Source organism: Mauremys mutica, chromosome 1, assembly GCF_020497125.1.
Source record: "Mauremys mutica isolate MM-2020 ecotype Southern chromosome 1, ASM2049712v1, whole genome shotgun sequence".
Classification (NCBI taxonomy): domain Eukaryota; kingdom Metazoa; phylum Chordata; order Testudines; family Geoemydidae; genus Mauremys; species Mauremys mutica.
This window is the reverse complement of record NC_059072.1, coordinates 316,619,250-316,642,738: the sequence shown is the minus strand read 5'-3', so window position 1 is coordinate 316,642,738 and position 23,489 is coordinate 316,619,250. Positions and strand designations below refer to the sequence as shown.

Sequence of the window (23,489 nt, the reverse complement as noted above, 5' to 3'; positions counted from 1 at the left end):
ACTCACCCCTATCCTAAATAGAAACAAGGAGAACACAATATACTTCAGACAGCATAGATGACTTGTGCCTCCCCATACTGGGCGGGGGTCACAATCTAAAGGAAAGGACACATGACCACCCCATGTGTCTCCTCTGCCCAGTGACTCTCCCCATCCTGTGCCCTGCCCTGTGCCCAGCGCTGTCCCTGCCCCACCAGAGTTACCTGCAGGTAGGATGACCAGATGTCCCAATTTTATAGGGGCAGTCCCAATTTTTGGGTCTTTTTCTTATATAGACTCCTATTACCCCCCACCCCCGTCCCGATTTTTCACATTTGCTGTCTGGTCACCCTAGCAGGGGGTTGGGTGCTCTGTCTTTCTCCTGCTGCACCTCCTCCTCCCCCATCCCAGCACACTGAGCTCTGCTCTCCCTGGCAGCCTGGCGAGGAGTGGTATGGAGCCTCTTCTCACGGAGCTGAAGCTGGCCACTCCAGGCAGCTGCCTCAGAGAGCCTGGTTGTGGAGATGGTGGCAGTGGGCTGCCCCCCACCCAGGCCTGGCTGCAAGGGACAGGGGCCAAGTGAGCTGGAAATGTGCCAGGGGGAAAAGGGGACTGCAGTTCACTCAGCCCCTGTCCCCAGCCGCCGGGCTCAAGCCGGGGGGCAACCTTCTGCCGCTGCCATCTCCCCAGCCAGGCTGTCTCTCAAGCAGCCACCACATTGCACAGAGCAGCGACCCAGAGTGGCAGGCATGAGAAATGTCTGGTTCCCCCACCCTCCCGCTCCCTGCCTAGGCCCGGCTGCCAGGGACAGAGGCCAAATGTGCCAGGGGGCAGGCGCAGTGGGAGAAGGACAGAGCCCCTCTCCCTCCCCTCCACCCTGGTAGGCCAAGCAGAAGTCTGTGGACGGGAGCACTTGACCCCACATGCCCTTCCTATGCATCGTCTATGGCAGAGAGCAAAATAATTAGCAACTAAAGATAATACCAACAAATTATCCACAGCATTCTGGCTTGCAGAATCCAAAAGGCCACATTGCTGCAAGATTATCTATTCGTCTTTACCTTTCTCTGTTTTGGAATCAGTGTGCCTCTGGCTCTCACCAGCTGCTTCCTGCCTTCAGCCATATGCTCTGGCTCAATGGGCACAAGGCAATGCCTCTAACACTTTACTGGCTGGCTTTTTTAAAGAGGCAAAGATTGCTTAAAGGTGGCTGGCTGGTCTTTTTTTATTTCTTTTTCTTTTAAGTGTTGTTTTCTTAGTGCAGCCACATGAACTGCTCTGCTCCCCTGGCTTTATAGGGTGCAGTGCAAGGTTTATAGACAAGGTGTTGCCCATTTCTAATCACAATACAAATGATTAGTGAAGAACATTTCCTTTTTAGAAACTCCTACAATATCTCACAGTGAAGTACAACAAGCACATTTTTTCAGTTACTTTAGCATAACCTTTAAATGTGTACATTTTCTCTAGGGTTAAAAAAGAGTAAAATAAATTAGAAGATAACAAATGTGAGAATTTTGCCATTCACTTCAGTAGGAGTAGGCTCAGTATGGTACGCATTATTGACTTTACTGTGATTGATTGTTTACTTATGTAGATATGTATTTTCAAGACTTCTGAAAATACCTTTGTCTCTCATCACATGTGTAAATGGCTAGCTGGATCCTTACCTACCATTTGTGTGTGCAATTACCTGACTTTCACATACAATTGCATGCATAAACGTACACATGAAATTATGCGTGGACCTCTGCTTTACATTTTGGAACTTTGAGCCTATGAAGTATGGCAAGCTTTACCTTGGAGGGTATTCATGTAATCAAAAGATAAACCCCCTGAATATGATTCACACGTAATTCTAGTAATGCTAGTTTCAGAGTTTTTAATTACATTCTGTATATTAAAAATGTTGGCTTATGGAGAAAAATAACCAAATAATATTGAGCAACCAGATCAGAGATTTGTTTTTAAGAGAAAGTATGTTGAAATCAAAAGGGAGTTGTATTCGTATTAATATGAGTACAGTTAATTCAGTTACATTGTTCTGGTGTCTTTTTCAACAGTAATATATGCATTTTAGCCTTTTAGTTATTGCAAAGTAATATGTTTTTATTGTGTGAATTATTCTAGTTTTTATCTATTTTGTGTAGAGACTAATAAATGTCTTTTTTTCTCCTTCAGATCAAAAAGGTTGCCATATATTTGTGTCGGAATAACACTATTCAAACAATGGAAGAGCTGCTTTTTGAACTGCAGCAGACCGATCCAGTAAACCCTATTGTCCAGCATTGTGATAATCCACCTTTTTACCGCTTTACTGCCAGCAACAAGCCCTCAGCTGTTGCTTCTGGTATGAGCTAAGCGTTATTATTTCAGCTATGACTTTATACCTTTTTTTTAGTCTCAGTCTCTTTGTTCAGTTCCGTTCGGTAATACAAATATATAATGATGACACCTATAAGTCACAGCAGCTACTAGAATGGCTGTATGCTCTGCAAAACACATGCACTGAATGACAGATTCATTTAGTTGTTCTCTCTCGTGCAGCCTACTATATTGCTTCTCTGGTGCTCAGCAGGATGTTGGTGAGACTGAGCTTGAGATCTGGTGTATGTCATAGTGTCATGTTCTCTTTGACCACCATGTTCTGAAAGTTGCATTAGACTTTCAAAACTAGGACTGCAACACAGTTAAGGTGCTAGCTTGTCAATAAACCAGGGCGCTGGGGAATACCTGCTGTGATCATGGGATTGCTGGTCGCATACTGTTCTGTAATATTAATGATAGAAGAACCAGTTCAGATAAATGATGAACTGTACCAAACCGTGACTGCATCTTTTTAAGTCAGTAAGGAACAGTGAACACAAATTTACAGGACATGCAAGACTCTGAGCACTCACTTTTTTTAGGATGTGAAGCAAGACCCTAAAACACATGTATGTGTTGCATGGATATGAATGTGTGTGTGGTATATGCATAATGAACAATTTTACTGTGGCCTTTGACATTAAAGGTAAAGTTTTTTATTGTTATTTTAGTATGAAAGAAAAGAAGCTCATGGAAAGACTGTATGTTATTTAATGGGTGTGCTTGTTGTCATCTCGCATACAGGAACTACCTCTAGCAGTAATACTGTTGTAGCTGGCCAAGACAATTTTCCTGATATAGAGGAGAGCAGGATGGTGAAGGAAACTGATGAAAGGTTTGTAAACTCTTTCTCCAAAATGTGCGCATTTTAAAAAATATTTTAAGGGCCAGATTGACATCAGCTCATGTCAATCAACCAAGCTCCATTGACTTCAGTGGAGCCACACTGATGTAGATTGGCTGATGATCTTTCTGACCATAAGCATTGTTTTTATCCCAGGAGGAATGTTTTTAAATAGTCATTCAGGAAACCAGTAAAAGCTGGCTGCAGAACCTCCTGTTTCAAACAGTTGATTAGTAACATAAGCCTAATATTGTAGGTACAGCCTAGGTATGTGTGACACCTAAATTGAGCAATTTGTGCTACATAGCTCATGTTGTAGGAACCAACTGGAGAAGAGAAAGAGAAGTGGGGGAATTTACTAAAAAAAAGAATTTTAAAATCTTTTTAAAATATTGGGTTTGATCCCATACTCTTTTAGTCCATGAAGAGAGTACGAAAATCTGCGTGCACACCAGTGTTCCTGACTGTGCAGAGAAGGTCAGTGTCACTCTTCCTTTTTAGGATGAGATGGCAGATATTGGAAGGACTATTTTCTACATCTGAAAAATATTCTGCCTAGCAATCTTGAATCAATTAATATATTTCCAGCCTTCTGCATCTTTCATTTCTTATTGTACGTATATAATCTTGATAAATTGGAGAACTGGGCTATAGACAACAAAATGAAATTCAGCAAAGACAAATGTAAGGTGCTACACTTAGGGAAGAAAAACCAAATGCACAAATACAGAATGTGGGGTCTCAGAATAGGGAGCAGAAAGATGCTGTGTGTGAGCAACAAGAAAATAAATCTCTTTGCCTTTGGGTAGCCTTCTTATTTTTTTGTACAAAAATTGTTTATAGGTATATTGTATTAATTGGTTGTTTTTTTTTAAATGGCAGAGCGAACAATTGATACAACATTTTTCATTATGTGCCCCAGTTGTAACCTGCCAGCAATTTCACAGTTTCCTGTCTCACATAAAATTTACATATGGCCTAACCAATTTTTCAGTAATAGTGTGCTGTGATACTTTTGTATTCTTGTGTCGGATTTTGTAAGCAAATAGTTTTTTATGTGAGGTAAAACTTGGGGGTATGCAAGACAAATCAGAATCCTGAAAGGGATACAGTGGTCTGGAAAGGTTGAGAGCCACTGCTATATTTCGATACACAGATGTAGAATTGTTCTTAGTGTTCTCTTTGTAGTCATTTTTTTTAAATAATAAGGTGACCAGAGCAGATGTTGTGGATAACTTTGTCTCCAACAGTCATTGTTCTTTAAATATGATTATGATAAAGAATTTCTACAGTAAGTAATAAAAGATTTGACATCTGCTGTCATAATCACAGGCCTGTTTTGGAATAACATATAATGAAAGTAAGTAGAAAATAGTTTAGTTTTTGTGTTGAAGACACAATATCACATAAAAGGAAACCCTGAGTAATGTGTGAAATGCCATTTACTTGGCTAGAAAAATTTTTGGTCTGGCACAATGTCATCATGCTGCACCATAGCTTTTCAAGGTGATGTTGCATTGTGTCTTGTCTTGTGATGTGATTTCTTTCTCTGACATCACAATACTGTATTGTTTTGATATCAATGCATTTTGACATTAACATGTTATATTGTGACAGTTATGTGTTTGTATTGTCAGCATCTGTTACATGGTTTTCAAAGTGACCGCTTTCTCTTATTTGCGGTCTGTCTAGCTATATTTTTTCATCATCCAGGCAGCCCTCTTGAAATTATGGCATTCAGATGAGGATAGAATTTGACACTGTGCATTTCTTCATATGTGTTTTCCCCTCAAAATATATCTTTTAGTACACTTTTCAGGGTATTTTTAAAGAATGCCACAATAATATGCCAATTACCCTTATTTGTATGCATAGAAAAACACTAAACTAAAAGAATGTTATTTAGATTGTACTTGAAAAGTAGGAAATGCCATGCTTAAGGTGGTCTGTGCAAAGTTAGTCAGAGTAAGCATTTACTACAGTGGTTTGCTTTGTCTAAATAAAGCATTTAATGAAGATTTTTCTTGTATTTCAAGGTTCAGTAATGTAATCAGAGCACATACTCGACTAGAATCAAGGTACAGTAATAGCTCTGGAGGATCTTATGATGATGATAAAAGTAAGTGCTGACATTCCATTTTATGCAATTTATTGAGTGTATTGGTGAGAAAGGAAATGTTTCTTGTGACTTGAAGAGAACACCCGATAAAGCTGTCTGTATAGTCTAGTCACAGCATAGGAAGCTATCATTCCAGTGGCTTATCTGTGTCACCTTGTTACCTTTAAACTGATGTTATAGATAACTCCTTTTGCTAGCTCAGGAGTCAGTAGAGCCTTTGCACAGGCAGAGCTTCCTTGGAATGGGGGAAGTGAGATATCATGTAAGCAGCAGTGCCTGGCTGGAGGCATTTTCACTTTGAAAATTATAAAAGTTCTAGGTGCACTATGGGGAACACAGGGACTTACCACATCAATATAACAGAAGTAACCAGCACTCTCCCTCTACCTGGAGATGGGGAGCAGGTCCAGGGACCCACCAAGACATGTCATGTCAGCAAATCATATTCCATCCCTTCCATTCCCCACTACCTGCAACTTAATTATGGCTCCACGCTTGTGTTGGGCAAAAAGTAGAAAGGGCTCGCTGTTTCTGTCACCCCCGTACACCTACTCTGAACTGACCATAAATTGGCCCTTGGTACTTATTTAGTAAAGAGTATCAAGAAACACCTGGTATTTCAGTTATTTACTAAATTATGTTAGGTGTTTGGGAAGTCTGGTAGTATGAATTCATTTTTGCAATGAACTGTGAAGAGGCTGATACTCTGATTTCATTTAAACCCTATACTGCATCTTAGAAAGGCCAGTCCTTTATACAGCCCCTTATTCCTGACTGATACAAAAAAACCAAGGTCAAATGGTGCAGTGGCCCTGGTGGTGTGTCTTAGTGCTAAATAGATCAATGATTTGGGTCTGGCCATACTGTACTGTCTGGTTCAACATGAATAATGAATGTAATAATGTTTTATATCTTCTGTTGTCCAAATGAAATTCTTCTGGCAATTTTTTTCATAATAAAAAATAGGAAACTTATCAAATGTAATGTAATAAAGTATTCTGATTATTTTTAAATATACAAATAGTTGCTTTTGCATGATTGTGAACAAATAGAAAACCAGTAAATATTTATAAAAATTAATTAATTAAATACATATTCTGCAACATACTCAACCTACATTTTGCTGCAATTTTCCTTCACTTGTGTGGCTTGCTAGTGCTGAATTCTTCAGAAAATTGACAGTTCTGCTGCAAAGGTTAATTAATGCAGCAGTGTTAATGTGATTTTAATGAACTATGTTCCAATACAGAACAACATTCATACTTTGAAACACTTCTCCACAACACGGGCTGTGGGCAAAGTGGGTTCAGAGGAATAGCAGTTTGCCTGGGATTACATGAGTGAGTTGCAGAACCAGTAATAAAATCCAGGAGTCGCAGTCACTCCCTCTCTTCCTAGTACTGTTTTGCTGGAGGTTTAGTGGCTTCTAGCAGCATGTCTTTGATCTACAGGCCGTCACAAACCTCATTGAAGCTGTCGGGTGTGCTGGCAACCTAATATTCAGGCAGTGTCTGTTTGTTTAGTGATAGCCGAAACAGTGGAAGCCACCTCCCAAAGACTATACTGAATACAAACATAGGGGCTAGGAGGATGGGTTTGATTGTGGAGGTGGGTGGGAGAGAGGAAGGGTGGGTGAGCAAGAGAAGCACTGGGTGTGTGTGTGAGAGAGAGGGATTGCAGGTTTTGAACCTGTCTATAAGTCTCCAGGCAGTGTGCAGACCACAGCCGTCACCCAGCAGCTCACTGGAAGTGGTGACAAAAGGGGCTATCAGAGCTACAGAATGAGAACCAGGAAGTTGTCTGAGTAACTAGGTGGATCCTTGGCTGGTTGCCTGCCACTTTGGACCTTGAGTCCTGAGCCCTGCCTACCTGCCTATTCCTGCCCTCCTTATCCCAGATTCTCCTCTGTCCCTGGTTTCTGCTTTCCTGCTTTGCTCCAGGTCCCTGTTCCTCCGCCCTGCCCCGACTCCAACTCTGGCTTGACTCTTTACTTTTGACTTTGGCTCCAACTTGACCATTGGCTTGACTCTTGAATCCAACTTGACCCATCATTCATCCTCTGATTCTGCTTTGACCTTTGGCTTGATTCCTGACTCTGTCGTCAGCGCTGACCCCCAGCTACAGTTCCTGATTCCTGACTCTGACCACTAGACCTGACCACCCACATGCCACTCCTTACAGCGTGGCCCTTAGAGAAAGTCAAGAGATCTTTGTGGGCAGAGTGCTGGTTGGAAAGAGGCTTGGAATTGTGAGCAAGAAACTACAAACTATAGTCTGAGTCCAACTTTCCTGAGGAAAACAGGACTTTGTATACCATCTTCATAAATAAGTAGGATTTCATCAAAGATATACCTAATTCTAATATCAATTTGTCCTGCTAATGGAAACAATCCTCAAAGGGGTGAATGTTGGCTAAACCCTCAAACGAAAAAGGGGTAACCATACTAAGTTAAACATTTCTGTAACAACTGCTTCAAAAGGAAAAGTTTTGGCAGACTTCAGGAAAGAGGGAAATACACCACCACTCCACAAACCCAAAATGGAATACAGTCACACTTCCATCCAACCCTCTGTTTTCCATGTTAACAAAATAAAAAACCTTAGTTCGGATTCTTCATTCTCTTTTCCTTACAGTTTTAGCAGCTGTCAACTTGAATTTTATATAAGTAACTCATGAATTTAATCACACACCATCAGGTACCAAAAACTTCATGTTGCTTTCCACAATTAAAAGGATGGATCAGAGATACAGTTACAGTAAACTGAGATGATAGTTATAACATCCTATAAAATCCCAAAAAGATCTTGCTAGTTTCAAGTAAGGGAGAGGCAAATCAAAGTCTTAATTAAGAAAAATGAGGGTCTCCGTGGGGACGTAAGGGCAGCCGGGGGGCTCCATACACTACCCTCACCCCAAGCGCCACCCCTGGTCCTCTCCCGTGCCCCAACCCCCTACCCCAGCTCTGATCCCCCTCCTGCCCTCCAAACCCCTTGGTCCCAGCCCGGAGCATCCTTCTGCACCCCAAACCCCTCATCCCCAGCCAGACCCTAGAGCCCACACCCCCAGCCAGAGCCCTCAACTCTCCCGCTACACTCCAACCCCAGCCCAGAGCCCCTCCTGCACTCCAAACCCCTCAGACCCAGCCCGGAGCCCCCTTCCCCACATCCCAACCCCCTGCCCCAGCTCAGAGCCCCCTCCCGCACCTTGAACCCCTCATTTCTGGCCTCACCCTGGAACCCATACTCCCAGCCCAGATCCTGCACCCACCCCCTCCCACACCCCAACCCTCTGCCTCAGCCCGGAGACCCCTCCCATACTCTGAACCCCTCTGCTCTACCCCCAGCCCCCTCCTGCATCCCAAACCCCTCATCCCTGGCCCCACCCCAGAGACTGCACCTCCAGCCAGAGCCCTCACCCTCTCACACATCCCAAACCCCTGCCCCATCCCGAAGCCCCCTCCCACACCCTGAACTCCTGATTTCTGGCCCCACCCCAGAGCCCGCACCCCCAGATGGAGCCCTCACCCCCTCCCATACCCCAGTTCCCAATTTTGTGAGCATTCATGGCCCGCCATACAATTTCCATACCCAGATGTGACCCTCAGGCCAAAAAGTTGGCCCACCCCTGCTTTAAATGGAGGTGCCTAGGTACTCATTTAGAGTTCGAGTGTGGCATTTACTCACAGCTCTAAGTAGACAGACCAATCCTTCTTTCTGGTCCCCATCATGCAGGCCAAGTGGCACAAGTCCCTTTCTGATGATGCAGCCTGCTCCCTTTAGCGTGCCCAGCCAGCTGTGCAAGCTTGTGTAGAGGGGTTCTTTGTCATGATCTGCTCTCCTCCCCTTCCTGTCCCAGGTTGTATGCTTAAGGGCACATGCAAGGAGAAGTCTCTGTACTCCTCTGGGCACAGAGGCTGTGGGTTTTCTGGACCTTTATGCAGGGATCTTAGGTGAGGGGTGGAAGGCTTCTTGTGCCTCTTACATAAATATTCACCCAGGAGTTCCACACACACTCTCCCAAGCACCAGGGACAATCTTGACTTTAATATAGATTTAATAGAGTAGTTATTGTTCTGTATATTAAATAGATTATTCAATAATAATAAATAATAGCTGTATAACACTTTTCATGTGTAAAGCACTTGGCAACCATTAATTAATGATCACAAGTCTTATAAGGCAAATAAGTGATATTTCTGTATATTTATAGATAAATATCTTGTTTATTAATGTAACAACAGCTTCTCACTAAAGCTAAACTAAATAGATATTTGAGAAGCTTAATAAATATTTTATCCCTATTGTAAGAATTGTATCACACTGAAGATGTTTTTCACATTCCTTATTTCCTCCTCTTAATTCAGCAGATCTAATTTTTGGCTTCTTCGTAGCATCACTCAGCACAGCACCTGCTGGTTGTTACAAGAATGTGTCACTGCTAGAAGGCCCAGTACAACAGATGCCTTGCCATGGCAGTTATGTTGGCTGAACTTTATTCTCATTTTTTAGGAGAGAGTCCATTGCTTGGTGTTTTGTAATCTGGATCCTAAACTACTAAAAAATGACAAAAGGAATTCAGCTGCAGCCTATAAAATTCAGTGCTGCCTGCTTGGACTCTGTGTTACATTTTCAGCATAGTGAAGGAGGAATTAAATGTGCTTCACTTGTTATTGCAAACCCATGTCCTCTCGCCAAATATTCTGAACTGAATTTAGCATGCACATTGTTTTAGATACTAGATAATGAAACTATTTGGTTTTTAAGTCATTACAGACTAAAGCATGTTTTAATATTTTACCATGCAGATGATCCTGTTTCTCCATATACTAGCTGGCTGTTGAATATTGTGGAGACCAAACAGCCACAACCCTTGCCAATGCCTTACAATGGAGGATGCTGGGCACCACTTGTTGACTACCTCCCAGAAACTGTCACACCACGGGGACCCCTTCATAGGTGAGCAATACTGAAATAAGTCTCCGCTAATTAGAAAATTGGTCAACAATAATTGAATGACTCCATTACCCAGCACTTAAGAAAAATCACACACATACATTTTACTGCTTCCCAACATTTCAGTGTTAAATCAAAAGGCCCTGCAATTCTAATGCCTTGTTAAAACTGTAGCTTGTTTATTTTGCATGAGATCAAATGTACTGATAGGAATTGGATTAAAGCAACGATACCTGATTCACAGAAGCTGAACATTGTCTTTCCCAAACCTAACGGACTGTTATTTGTAGCACTTTTTTGTGCTATTCTAATTATGCTATACATATGCTAGAACTCCTCTTTTACATAATCTATATTGACATTAATAATATTATTTTCAATTATGGTGCTTAACAGCTAAGTACAGTAACTTTAGGTATTGTGATATCTTTTTTACATTAATAACATTCAAAGGAAGCTTAATTTTGGAAAATGCTGAGGATTTTTTGACTCCTCCAGTATAGCTTTGTATCAATTCATTTTTCTTGCTATACGTCCCATGTACTATGATAATTTATGGCAAAAGCTGGTCAATAGCACTTCTGTGACTGTCTTAATAATTTATCACTTCTTTTATCGGTATTAATGTTGGTTTTAGTATTGCTACTTCTTTAAATAATGGTTTGGGTGTAGAAACTCAGGACCTAGTAAGCGTTAGCAGTGACTAGCAGAGCCAGCCAGTGTGCAGGCTGTCTGCCTCTGCCAGTGGGCCTCAGTTCCCATGTATCAAACCTGCTACATTCTAGTCCAGGGCCTCTTTTGAGTGCTGAATGGCCATCATGATGAACTGTACCAAACTGTATGATGGATTAGTAATGGAAGCAAGAAGGGAAACTAGGATAAGACCATCAAACTAGTTTCACTTGGGATCCAAGTCACGGTTTGAATGTCATTCCCCAGAGCTGAAAGGCTAGTGCATTAACCCATGTCTTACCAATTCTCATGTGATTGCATAGCATATTACTGTTGTCCAGCTCCCAGAAAAAGTTTTTAAATTGACATTGTGATTTCATTTATTAGGTGCAATATTGCTGTTATTTTCATGACTGAGATGGTAGTGGATCACAGTGTGAGAGAAGATTGGGCCCTTCACCTCCCTTTATTACTTCATGCTCTTTTCTTAGGTAAGACCAATACAACAGGAATTAAAACATGGGTATACTCCAAACCATTAGTCAAACTGAAGCTGTGGAGTTAGCATTATTTTAAATATATTTTGTCTTTGCCTTTCCCTCCATAGCTATGTTTACGACCATCATTCATATTTTGTTACATCAGTTCATGAAACTAAAATTGATCAGCTGGAATGTTGTGGCTGCAGCATTCTTTATCACACCTCGCAATACTCTGAATTTTTTGTGGCTTTTTTTCCCCCACTTTACTTTATTAGTTCATCATTTCAGGGTTCGCAGAAGCAGAAATGTTGAGCATACTAGAGTAATTAGGAAGTGTATAGGCATTATCCAATTCATGTGGTTGATGCATACTTTCTGTAGGTCATTAGAATAGCTAGACATATGGAATGAATTCATAATAAGTGGTGGTCTCAGTCCAGTTCTCAGTGGATCAATGTCCACATTCCAAACCCCATCACCATAATTGCAACTAATTTCCACCCTTATTGGTAGTCTCAGCACAGACAGCAAGGATTGAATAGCCATGGAGGCTGAGCTAGAAGATTATAGCACATTTGTAGAACAATGGGGGAAGTGTCACTACCCATTATCTACCTATGTCTATGGACCAAGGCAACTACTTCTAGCTCCATTGTGGTCACTCTGGTACCTTTCACAAGCACTAACAACATGCAGAAAAAATCCAGAAAGAGAAATCAGAGTCATTAGAGGGCTATCTAGATTTAAAAGGATACAATACCTCTTTAATAAAATGGATGTCATGGTAAAATTACCATTCATGCCACTTTCCTCTCCTCTCTCTCTGGGCTTGGCTACACTTGCAGTATACAGTGCAATAAAGGAGCCCCTGGCACACTAGCTCACTACCCGTCCACACTGGCAAGGCATGTAGAGCACTCTGACTCCGCAGCTACAGCACTGCTGGTACTCCACCTCGGCGAGAGGAATAACGTTTGCTGTGCCTTGGCTACAATGCATGGGTGTCAGTGTGAATTAAATGTTGCGTTACTGCACTCTGATCGGCCTCCAGAAACATCCCATAATCCCCGTAAGTCAAGTGGCCACTCTTGTCATTGTTTTGAACTCCTGTAGGAATGCGTAAATGCACTTTCAAAGCTCTGTTTCTGATAGCCTGCATGCAGAAGGGGGAGATCTGCTGCTGTCTGAACTTACAAGACAGCATGCTGACATGCTCTCAGCCCCCCAAAACCCCACTCTCTCTCCCCACACATACACACAACACACTCCCTGTCACACTCCACCCCACCCCTCCCATTTTAAAAGCACATTGCAGTCACTTGCATGTTGGGATAGCTGCCTATAATGCACCACTCCCAATGCTGCTGCAAGTGCCGCAAATGTGGCCATGCCAGTGCATGTGAAGCTGTCAGTGTGGACAAATTGCAGTGCTATCCCTACTGCACTCTACGAAGGCTGGTTTAACTGAAAGCACTGTACATCTGCAAGTGTATCCATGCCCTTAGATGCCGAGACTACCATGAATGTCTGTGCAACATATGGTGATTTTCATAGAATATTATATAAAATATTCCCGAGCAATTTACAAAGACAGTCTTAAAATATATTATAGGCAGCATCAAAATGTAGGCTTAAAAACAAAAATGGATTCAGCTTTTCACACTCAGTTGGGAGCTGACTCCCCAGATATAGTGAAAAGTTGCTGAAAAGAAAAAAACTCTGTAACATCAGTCTTGTGTGGACAAAACAAATAGCCAGCAACTGGTGAACCAATTGAACATCTGACAAATTATAGTTGTAGCAGTTCTGAAAAACAGATGGGCCTTTTTAGTTAGAAATTTCTTAGTAATAAAACTCAATTTGAGTCAATGAATCAGTGAAGGGACTTGAGAATAGGAATAAAAACAATATCAAGCAAGATGAAAGACTCTAGCCTTTTAATTTTGGTTGAGAGACAGTCAGTGTATACTAGCCATCACTGAGCAATGCAAGTAGATATTTGCAGAAATAGATTTCTGATATTACAAATGCATTTATCAAAATTTCTTTACCTTTTTTGTCAAGTAATATCTTAACATCACAGTATTTCATAATGACTCACATTTAAATTAACATTAAAGCTTCACTTTTATTATGGTTTAGTTTCATTACATCTCTATAGATTCCCCTTGTGAGGGTGTAGGGAAGTAGTACTAAATGTGTTAGCCAGAGGTGTGACTGCGACTTGCATATGAAAGTAATCATGTCATGCTGGAATGTGAGAATGCACATGGGAAGGAGTGTATGAGGGATATCATTGAGAAAGAAACTAGAGATATTTTGGCAGTTAAACTGAGCATGTACCTTTTCACATATTGGAAGGAATAGGAAAATATTTAAGTGAAGGGAATCTACTGTAGAAACATAGGTAAAGGACAGAATGGTCTGTAATATTGATAATGAAGGGGTTAAAAAGATTTTCTGTTAATTGAGTCCTTGTATAAGATGTTGGATTGACGGCACCAGTTACGGAAATCCTCTGTTTTTAACCACACAGCAGCACTGTAAAACAGCCCAGTATTGCTCTAGATCAGTGATCGGCAACCTTTGGCACGCGGCTCGTCAGGTAAGCACCCTAGCAGGCCGGGCCAGTTTGTTTATCTGCCGTGTCGGCAGGTTTGGCCGATCGCGGCTCCCACTGGCCGTGGTTTGCCATCCCAGGCCAATGGGGGCTGCAGGAAGCAGCGTGGGCCAAGGGATGTGCTGGCCTCAGCTTCCCGCCACTCCCATTGGCCTGGAACGGCGAACCACGGCCAGTGGGAGCTGCAATCAGCCGAACCTGCAGACGCAGCAGGTAAACAAACTGCCCCGGCCCGCCAGGGGCTTTCCTTGGCGAGCCGCATGCCAGAGGTTGCCGACCCCTGCTCTAGATGTTCCACCTAAGGGGTGAGAGGAAAGCTCCGTTTCCATGCCCATTCAGTCCTTGGCCTCTCTCCTTAACTCTGAAGGTTACCAACTGGTGCAAATTGTGGTGATGGAGTAGGACTGTGCCCACCAATTCATTTCATATAGCTACCAAAGAGCTGTCAAATGGCAGTGGCTTTCAGGCACTACTAAACCAAGCAAGTTCAGAACAGCAAATTGCATCTATATATCTTGCATTCCTGAATATCTTGATGGGTGGGTGGAGATATTAATTCTTGGCAGCTGGAAAGAAAGGGAGAAAGAGAGGGAGCAAGTAAGAGACCAAGAGTAGTGGAATAGGGAATAGAAGTAAGGCTGGAGAGGCTGGAGGAGGGTCCTAGCATATTGGTAGGTGGATGAACCAGAGGATCACAAGGTTCTAAAAGGATGGTCCCCAGGAGTCAAAAGAACTGCTGGCTAACTGGCATATGAATATCTGCTACAGTTTTGCAGGCCTGTCAAAGAGCAGACTGGCAAGTGTGCACCAGAGACACATAACACGACGTAGCCGTGTGGGGGGACTAAAAAGGCAGGCTGCCAGGGAAGAGGAGATTCAGACAAGGAAGGAGCTGAGGAGACAGCCAGCTCTGTTGTTCTGAGTTTGATCTCTCATGCAACCGTCTCAAAAGGTGTTGAACCAGAACTAAGATGATAAATGAAAAAAAAATGCTTTGTCACAGTGAAGCAATACATTTTATACAAACCTGAATCATTTATGTTTATAGCTCATGATCCTTTCATCTCTATACCCTTAGTTCAAATCCAGCTCAGGCTATTAGTGACCAAAAGCTACTGCACCCCTTCACAACATCTCAAAACCCAGGACTAATTGTCAACCTGGCAATCTTACTAGGGAGTCTCAGGGTATGTCTACACTATGGGATTACTCCAATTTTACAGAATTAAATTTTTGGCAACAGATTGTATAAAGTCGAGTGCATGTGGCCACAGTAAGCACATTAATTCGGTGGTGTGCGTCCATAGTACCGAGGCTAGCGTCGACTTCCAGAGCGTTGCACTGTGGGTAGCTATTCCATAGCTATCCCATAGTTCCCGCAGTCTCCACCGCCCATTGGAATTCTGGGTTGAGATCCCAGTGCCTGATGGGGCAAAAAACATTGTCGCGGGTGGTTCTGGGTACATGTCGTCAGGCCCCCCTCTCTCTCCCTCCCTCCGTGAAAGCAACGGCAGACAACCGTTTCGCGCCTTTTTTCCTGGGTTACCTGTGCAGACACCATACCACAGCAAGCATGCAGCCCGCACAGCTGACCATCACCGTAAGTCTCCTGGGTGCTGGCAGACGTGGGACTGCATGGCTACACAGCAGCAGCTCATTGCCTTTTGGCAGCAGATGGTGCATTAGGACTGAAAGCCATCGTCATCATACAGAGATGGGAGTGACTCAGCCAGGTCATTTCCCATTTTCTGCTGAGCACCCAGGAGATGATGAGGGCTAACAGTCATAATGCAGCATCTTCTGCCGAGCAGCCAGGAGATGACAATGGCTAGCAGTCATATTGCTCTGTCTGCTGCCAGCCTAAGATGTAAAAGATAGATGGAGTGGATCAAAACAAGAAATAGACCAGATTTGTTTTGTTTTCATTTGCTTCCTCCCTCCCTCCATGAAATAAACAACCTGCTAAACCCAGGCTTTTGAGTTCAGTCCTTGAGGGGGCCATTCTGGGTGACAGTTGTTTGTGTTTCTCCTTGATGCAAAGCCTCCGCCTTTGTGGATTTTAATTCCCTGTAAGCTATGTCATCAGTCACCCCTCCCTCCGTCAGAGCAACGGCAGACAATCATTTTGCGCCTTTTTTCAGCGCAGCAGTCATGAACATTGTAAACACCTCGCGCATTATCGTGTAGTTTATGCTGAACCAGAACCTGGAAAACCAGGCGAGGAGGAGGCGACGGCAGCATGGCGATGAGAGTGATGAGGACATGGACACAGAATTCTCTCAAACCGCGGGCCCCGGAGCTTTGGAGATCATGGTGTTAATGGGGCAGGTTCATGCCATGGAACGCTGATTCTGGGCCCGGGAAACAAGCACAGACTGGTGGGACCGCATAGTGTTGCAGGTGTGGGATGATTCCCAGTGGCTGCGAAACTTTCGCATGCGTAAGGGCACTTTCATGGAACTTTGTGACTTGCTTTCCCCTGCCCTGAAGTGCAAGAATACCAAGATGAGAGCAGCCCTCACAGTTGAGAAGCGAGTGGCGATAGCCCTGTGGAAGCTTGCAATGCCAGAAAGCTACCGGTCGGTCGGGAATCGATTTGGAGTGGGAAAATCTACTGTGGGGGCTGCTGTGATGAAAGTCGCCGAAGCAATCACTGAGCTGCTGCTACCAAAGGTAGTGACTCTGGGAAATGTATAGGTCATAGTAGATGGCTTTGCTGCAATGGGATTCCCTAACTATGGTGGGGCGATAGATGGAACCCATATCCCTATCTTGGCACCAGACCACCAGGGCAGCCAGTACATAAACCGCAAGGGGTACTTTTCAATGGTGCTGCAAGCACTGGTAGATCACAAGAGACGTTTCACCAACATCAACGTGGGATGGCCGGGAACATGACACTCGTGTCTTCAGGAACACTAGTCTGTTTAAACAGCTGCAGCAAGGGATTTACTTCCCAGACCAGAAAATAACTTTTGGGGATGTTGACATGCCTATAGTTATCCTTGGGGACCCAGCCTACCCCTTAATGCCATAGCTCATGAAGCCATACACAGGCAGCCTGGACAGTAGTCAGCAGCTGTTCAACTATAGGCTGAGCAAGTGCAGAATGGTGGTAGAATGTGCATTTGTACGTTTAAAGGGTCGCTGGTGCACTTTACTGACTCGCTCAGACCTCAGCCAAACCAATATTCCCATTGTTATTGCTGCTGTGTGCTCCACAATCTCTGTGAGAGTAAGGGGGAGATGTTTATGGTGGGGTGGGAGGTTGAGGCAAATCACCTGGCTGCTGATTACGCACAGCCAGACACCAGGGCGATTAGAAGAGCACACCAGGAAGCGCTGTGCATCAGAGAAGCTTTGAAAAGTTTGACTGGCCAGGCTACGGTGTGACAGTTCTGTTTGTTTTCCTTGATGAAAACCCGCCCCCTTGACTCATTCCCTGTAAGCCACCCACCCTCTCCCCTTCGATCACAGCTTGCTTGCAAAGGAAATAAAGTCGCTATTGTTTAAAAACCATGTATTCTCTATTAATTGATTATAAAAATAGGGAGAGAACTGACAAGGTAGGGTTTGGGAGGAGGGGATGAAGTAAGGAAAAAGCCACTTCGAAACTTGTTGAATGACAGCCTTCTGTTGCTTCGGCTGTCCACTGGGATGGAGTGGCAGGGTACATGGAGCCTCTCCCCGCTCCCCTCCCCCGTGTTTTTGGGCATCGGGGTGAGGAGGCTATGGAACTTGGGAGCAGGGGAGGGTGGTTAAACAGGGGCTGCAGCGGCACTCTGTGATCCTGCTGCCGTTCCTGAAGCTCCACCAGATGCCGGAGCATGTCCGTTTGATCCCACAGTAGCCCAGCATTGCATCCTGCCTCCTCTGATCTTCCTGCGACCACCTCTCATCTCGAGCATCCCTCCTGTCCTCATGTTCGTCCCTCCTGTCCTCACGTTCATTGGCACTTTCCTGTACTGTGATACTGTGTCCTTCCACTCATTCAGATGAGCTCTTTCATTGCGGGTTGACTGCATGATCTCAGAGAACATTTCATCTCGTGTGCGTTTTTTTGCAGCCTTATCTGAGATAGCCTTTGGGACGAAGGAGGGAGGCTTGAAAAATTTGCAGCTGTGGGAGGGAAAAAAGGGAGAGAAGTATTTTAAAAGATACATTTTACAGAACAATGGGTATACTCTTTCACAGTGAACAACACTATTCACATTACATAGCACATGTGATTTTGGTACAAGGTCGCATTTTCCATCTTAATATTGAGTGCCTGCTGCTTTGGTGTTACAGATCACAGACGCAGGGCCGGGCAACAGAATTTAGCTTGCATGCGGCCATGGTAAGCCATTGTCCTTCGGCTTCTGCAACCTTCATAAAAGCAGCGCCCTCCTTTCCCATACCAAGCAAAGCCCATTGAGTGCTGCAGTTTTTGTGTTAACATGCAGCAGCAGAAATCAAACTAACCCCCCATCCAATTCTCTGGGATGATCACTTTACCCTTCCCCCCACCACGTGGCTGGTATCAGGGAAGATCCCTGCTAGCCAAACGCGAACAGCTCAGTGCCGATGTCCCCTCACCACCACCACCACCGCTTGGCTAACTTCAGGGAGGATTTCTTTTCAGCCACAGGCAAACAGCCCAGTAGGAACGGCCACCTCTGAATGTCCCCTTAAGTAAATTCATGTATTTCAACCAGGTTAACATGAACGATATCACTCTCCCAAGGATAACACAGTGAGATAAAGAACAGATGTTGCTTGAATGCCAGCAAACACCGGGACCATACACTGCCACGCTTTGTCATGCAATGATACCAGATTACTTGCTAGTAGCATGGTGTGGTAAAGTGTCCTACCACGGAGGACGGAATAAGGCTGCTCTCCCCAGAAACCTTCTGCAAAGGCTTTTGGAGTACCTCCAGGAGAGCTTCATGGAGATGTCCCTGGAGGATTTCCACTCCATCCCCAGACACGTTAACAGACTTTTCCAGTAGCTGTACTGGCCGCGAATGCATCCCAAGTCCTCAGGGCAAATTAATCATTAAAAAACGGTTGCTTTTAAACCATATTTTATATTTACAAAGGTACACTCACCAGAGGTCCCTTCTACAGCTTTATGGTCCGGGATACCTCCTTGGGAGGGTTGGGAGGCTATTTCAGTCAGGCTGAGAAAAAGATCCTGACTGTTGGGGAGAACGGAGTGCTGTGTGCTCTCCGCAAGCTCGTCCTCGTCCTCCTCCTCATCTTCCCCATCCGCAAAATCCTCAGGCATGGCTGAGACTACCCCCTCCTCAGAATCCACGGTCAGGGGTGGGGTAGTGGTGGCAGCCCCCCCTAGAATTTCATGCAGCTCAGCGTAGAAGCGACATGTCTGTGGCTCTGCCCCGGAGAGTCCGTTTGCTTCTTTGGCTTTCTGGTATGCTTGTCTGAGCTCCTTAACTTTCACATGGCACTGTAGTGAGTCCCTATTGTGACCTCTCTCCATCATGCCCTTGGAGATTTTTTCAAATGTTTTGGCATTTCGTCTTTTGGATCGTAGTTCTGCTAGCATGGAATTGTCTCCCCATACAGCGATCAGATGCAGTACCTCCCGCACGGTCCATGCTGGAGCTCTTTTTCGATTCTCGGACTGCATGGTTACCTGTGCTAATGAGCTCTGCATAGTCACTTGTGCTGATCAGCTCTCCATTCTGGGCAAACAGGAAATGAAATTCAAAAGTTCGTGGGGCTTTTCCTGTCTACCTGGCCAGTGCATCCGAGTTCAGATTGCAGTCCAGAGTGGTCAGAATGGTGCACTATCGATTTTAAGAGCTCTTTATGTCAAAGTAAATGGCTTAGTTGTGTGGATGGGTGCAGGGTTAATTTGATTTAACGCTGCTAAATTCGACCTAAACTCATAGTGTAAACCAGGCCTAAGTCCTCAATGTACATGGACAATGGACTACTCTCATCTCTGGAGGTGGTCCCCCCATCTTAAGGTCTGGGCACTGCTACAGCTCATGATGTACTGTCTCAGTAGATATAGAGAGGACTTTGGTCTGGCGCCTTTCTCAAGTACTAAATTCACACAAATATTTAAAGAAAAAACTGTGGGAACTGTGTCCTGAAGTGCTGTATCTTCTGTTTGTTCTGTACTGTTGCCATGAACTGCCTTGGAATCTTTGCTATTTCTGGAATTTAAACTTGTTTATAATCACTTCATACTCAGTGATTGCTGTAACTCTTTCCTTCAGGTCTTGACCATTACCGTCCTGAGGTCTTTGAACACAGTAAAAAGCTACTGCTTCATCTTTTGATTGCATTGTCTTGCAACAGCCATTTTCAAGCCATTGCCTCAGTGCTTCTTCAGACCAGGGAGATGAATGAAACCAAGACTCTGACAGTCCAACCAGCCTATCTACCTGAATTCCTGTATACAGGTAATCAAGTACACTTGGAAGAGAAACTACACTATATTTTAAAAGTTTAAAATATTGGAGCATAAGGGTTTCTTTCCTGATATACTGTAGTGTTATATTTTTGATGTACTATAGGCTGAATGATCAAAATGGGAAATCTGTACAGCAACCATTGATCTTAACTCCCTGTGAACTACTTTGGAAATGCACCACAGATTACTAAATGATGACTTACTATCAGAGTAGGAAAAGCCCCTTGCCATAAGGAAAAATTTATAATATCATTTTAGAAATGAATGTGCCAGTTTTGCATACCTGTAACTTTCTAAGGGCTTGTCTACACGGTGTGGCAATCTGCCCTATGTACATGTGATTTCTAAAGTATATTAACATGCTGTGTATTAATTGGTCTGTGTAGATCCTGTTGGGGTGCACTAAAGGTTTCCCAGTTTGCTTTAACATAGCACTGTTCGAAACAGTGCGCAAAGTGCATTAAAGCGCACTAGGAAACCTTTTGTGCACACCAGCTGGATCTATATGGACCTATTAATGTACAAAATGTTAGAAATCACACCCTCATAATGTGCATTACCCCACTGTATAGACAAGCCATAACACTCTGAGACACAGAACTCTCTTAGAAATGGAACTTTAACCTAAATAAATAATATATGATTGCAGCACAAGAAAAGCAAAGGAATTAACATGGTTAGGAATGATATATCCATCTCAAAGTTCCAATTAAACCTTTCCTTCAATTCAGTAGCGCTCCAATATGAAGTATTCTCTCCAACACCACCTATCTCTTACTGACCATGAACACACTTCCTCTCTTGGCTGAAATCCATTTCTAGTTTCAGCAGGTTTGCCAATCTCTGCTAGGCTGGCTGCTCTGCTAATTTTTGCAAATTCAAGGACTTTGATGGGGTTGGGTGGGGGCAAAGCTTTATGAAAGTAGCTGGACAGATTTTAGACGGTTGTTACGTGTTTCTAAATATAAGGAGCCAGTTGGGAGCTGAGGGAGTCACAGCGCCTGTTTAGAATTGTGTAGATAAGATTGGAGTTCAGGAAGAAGGCTGAATACAGTCAAAGAAAAAAGAGAAAAATATGATTGTGATAGAAAGAAGGGAGAATCAAAGAGGAATGATCTTGGCCTAAGTGTCACTTCTGGCTTTAGTAAAATAGCAAAATTAGTTCTGGGCACGTTGTTACCAAAAAGGTAGTAACAGATCTGGGGGCTAGTTCAAAGAATATCAGCCCGGAAAATGGAGAGATTGATTTATGAGAAAAAATATTAAAAGTGATAAATATTTATAACTTGGCCAAACAACAATAAAGCTGGGAGATAAGAATACATGTATTTGAAAGGTAAACAACGAGGATGGAGAAGTATTATTTAGGGTGGTGAAAGAGATAAAATTAAGAAAGGGAATCTTGGAGCTGAATAGCAAAAAACTTATTCAATGTGAGATGCACTAGGCTGTGTAATAGTCTCCCATGGGAAATGGTAGAAACCTCCTTGTTTGGTATATTTAAAATTTGACTGGGCAGGAGACTAGAAAATTCATTTTGAGGAGCAGTCTTTCTTTGGGAATAGACTGGACTGAATCTTTCTTTGGGTACAGATGTTAGCTTCCATAATTCTAGTAAGCAAGGATGGGTGAAAACATAAGAATGGCCATACTGGGTCAGACCAAAGGTCCATCTAGCCCAGTATCCTGTTTTCCATCAGTGGCCAATGCCAGGTGCCCCAAAAGGAATGAACAAAACAGATAATCATCAAGTGATCCATCCCCTGTTGCCCATTCCCAGCTTCTGGCAAACAGTGGCTAGTGACACCATCCCTGCCCATCCTGGTTAATAGCCATTGATGGACCAATCCTCCATGAATTTAACTAGTTCTTTTTTGGCCTTCACCACATCCTCTGGCAAGGAGTTCCACAGGTTGACTTTGAGTTATGTGAAAAAATACTTCCTCTTGTTTGTTTTAAACCTGCTGCCTATTAATTTAATTTGGTGGCCCCTGGTTCTTGTGTTATGAGAAGGAGTAAATAACACTTCTTTATTTACTTTCTTCACACGAGTCATGATTTTATAGACCTCAATCGTATCCCCCCCTTAGTCATCTCTTTTCCAAGATGAACTGTCCCAGTCTTATTAATCTCTCCTCATACGGCAGCGGTTCCATACCCCTAATCATTTTTGTTGCCCTTTTCTGAACCTTTTCCAAGTCCAATATATCTTTTTTGAGATGGGGCGACAATATCTGCACACAGTATTCAAGATGTGGGTGTACCATGGATTTATATATAGGCAATATGATATTTTCTGTTTTATTAGCTATCCCTTTCTTAATGATTCCGAACATTCTGTTCGCTTTTTTGACTGCCACTGCACATTGAGTGGATGTTTTCAGGGAACTATCCACAATGACTCCAAGATCTCTTTCTTGAGTGGTAACAGCTAATTTAGACCCCATCATTTTATATGTATAGTTGGGATTATGTTTTCAAATGTGCATTACTTTGCATTTATCAACATTGAATTTCATCTGCCATTTTGTTGCCCAGTCACCCAGTTTTGTGAGATTCTTTTGTAGCTCTTTACAGTCTGCTTGGGACTTAACTATCATGAATACTTTTGTATCATCTGCAGATTTTGCCATCTAAGTGTTTACCCCCTTTTCCAGATTATTTATGAATATGTTGAATAGTACTGGTCCCAGTACAGTCCCCTGGGGGACACCACTATTTAACACTCTCCATTCTGAAAACTGACCATTTATTCCTACCCCGTTTCCAATCTTTTAACCAGTTACTGATCCCTCAGAGGACCTTCCCTTTTACCCCATGACTGCTTACTTTGCTTAAGAGCCTTTGGTGAGGGACCTTGTCAAAGGCTTTCTGAAAATCTAAATACACTGTATCCACTGGATCCACCTTGTCCCGATGTTTGTTGACCCCCTCAAAGAATTCTTGTAGATTGGTGAGGCATGATTTCCCTTTCCAAAAACCATGTTGACTCTTCCCCAACAAATTATGTTCATCTATGTGTC

The 23,489-nt window shown here is 43.3% G+C and overlaps 1 protein-coding gene across 1 annotated transcript in view; it reads left to right on the top strand.

Moving 5' to 3' along the window:
• Window positions 1-23,489, top strand: part of FRY (FRY microtubule binding protein) — a 398,333-nt gene that overhangs the window by 270,203 nt on the left and 104,641 nt on the right. Inside the window, exons 38-43 of the mRNA XM_045016361.1 lie at window positions 2,161-2,329; window positions 3,091-3,181; window positions 5,227-5,309; window positions 10,115-10,265; window positions 11,322-11,425; window positions 20,270-20,455. Coding sequence (XP_044872296.1) covers window positions 2,161-2,329; window positions 3,091-3,181; window positions 5,227-5,309; window positions 10,115-10,265; window positions 11,322-11,425; window positions 20,270-20,455 — 784 coding nt within the window. The remainder of the gene's footprint in view (window positions 1-2,160; window positions 2,330-3,090; window positions 3,182-5,226; window positions 5,310-10,114; window positions 10,266-11,321; window positions 11,426-20,269; window positions 20,456-23,489) is intronic.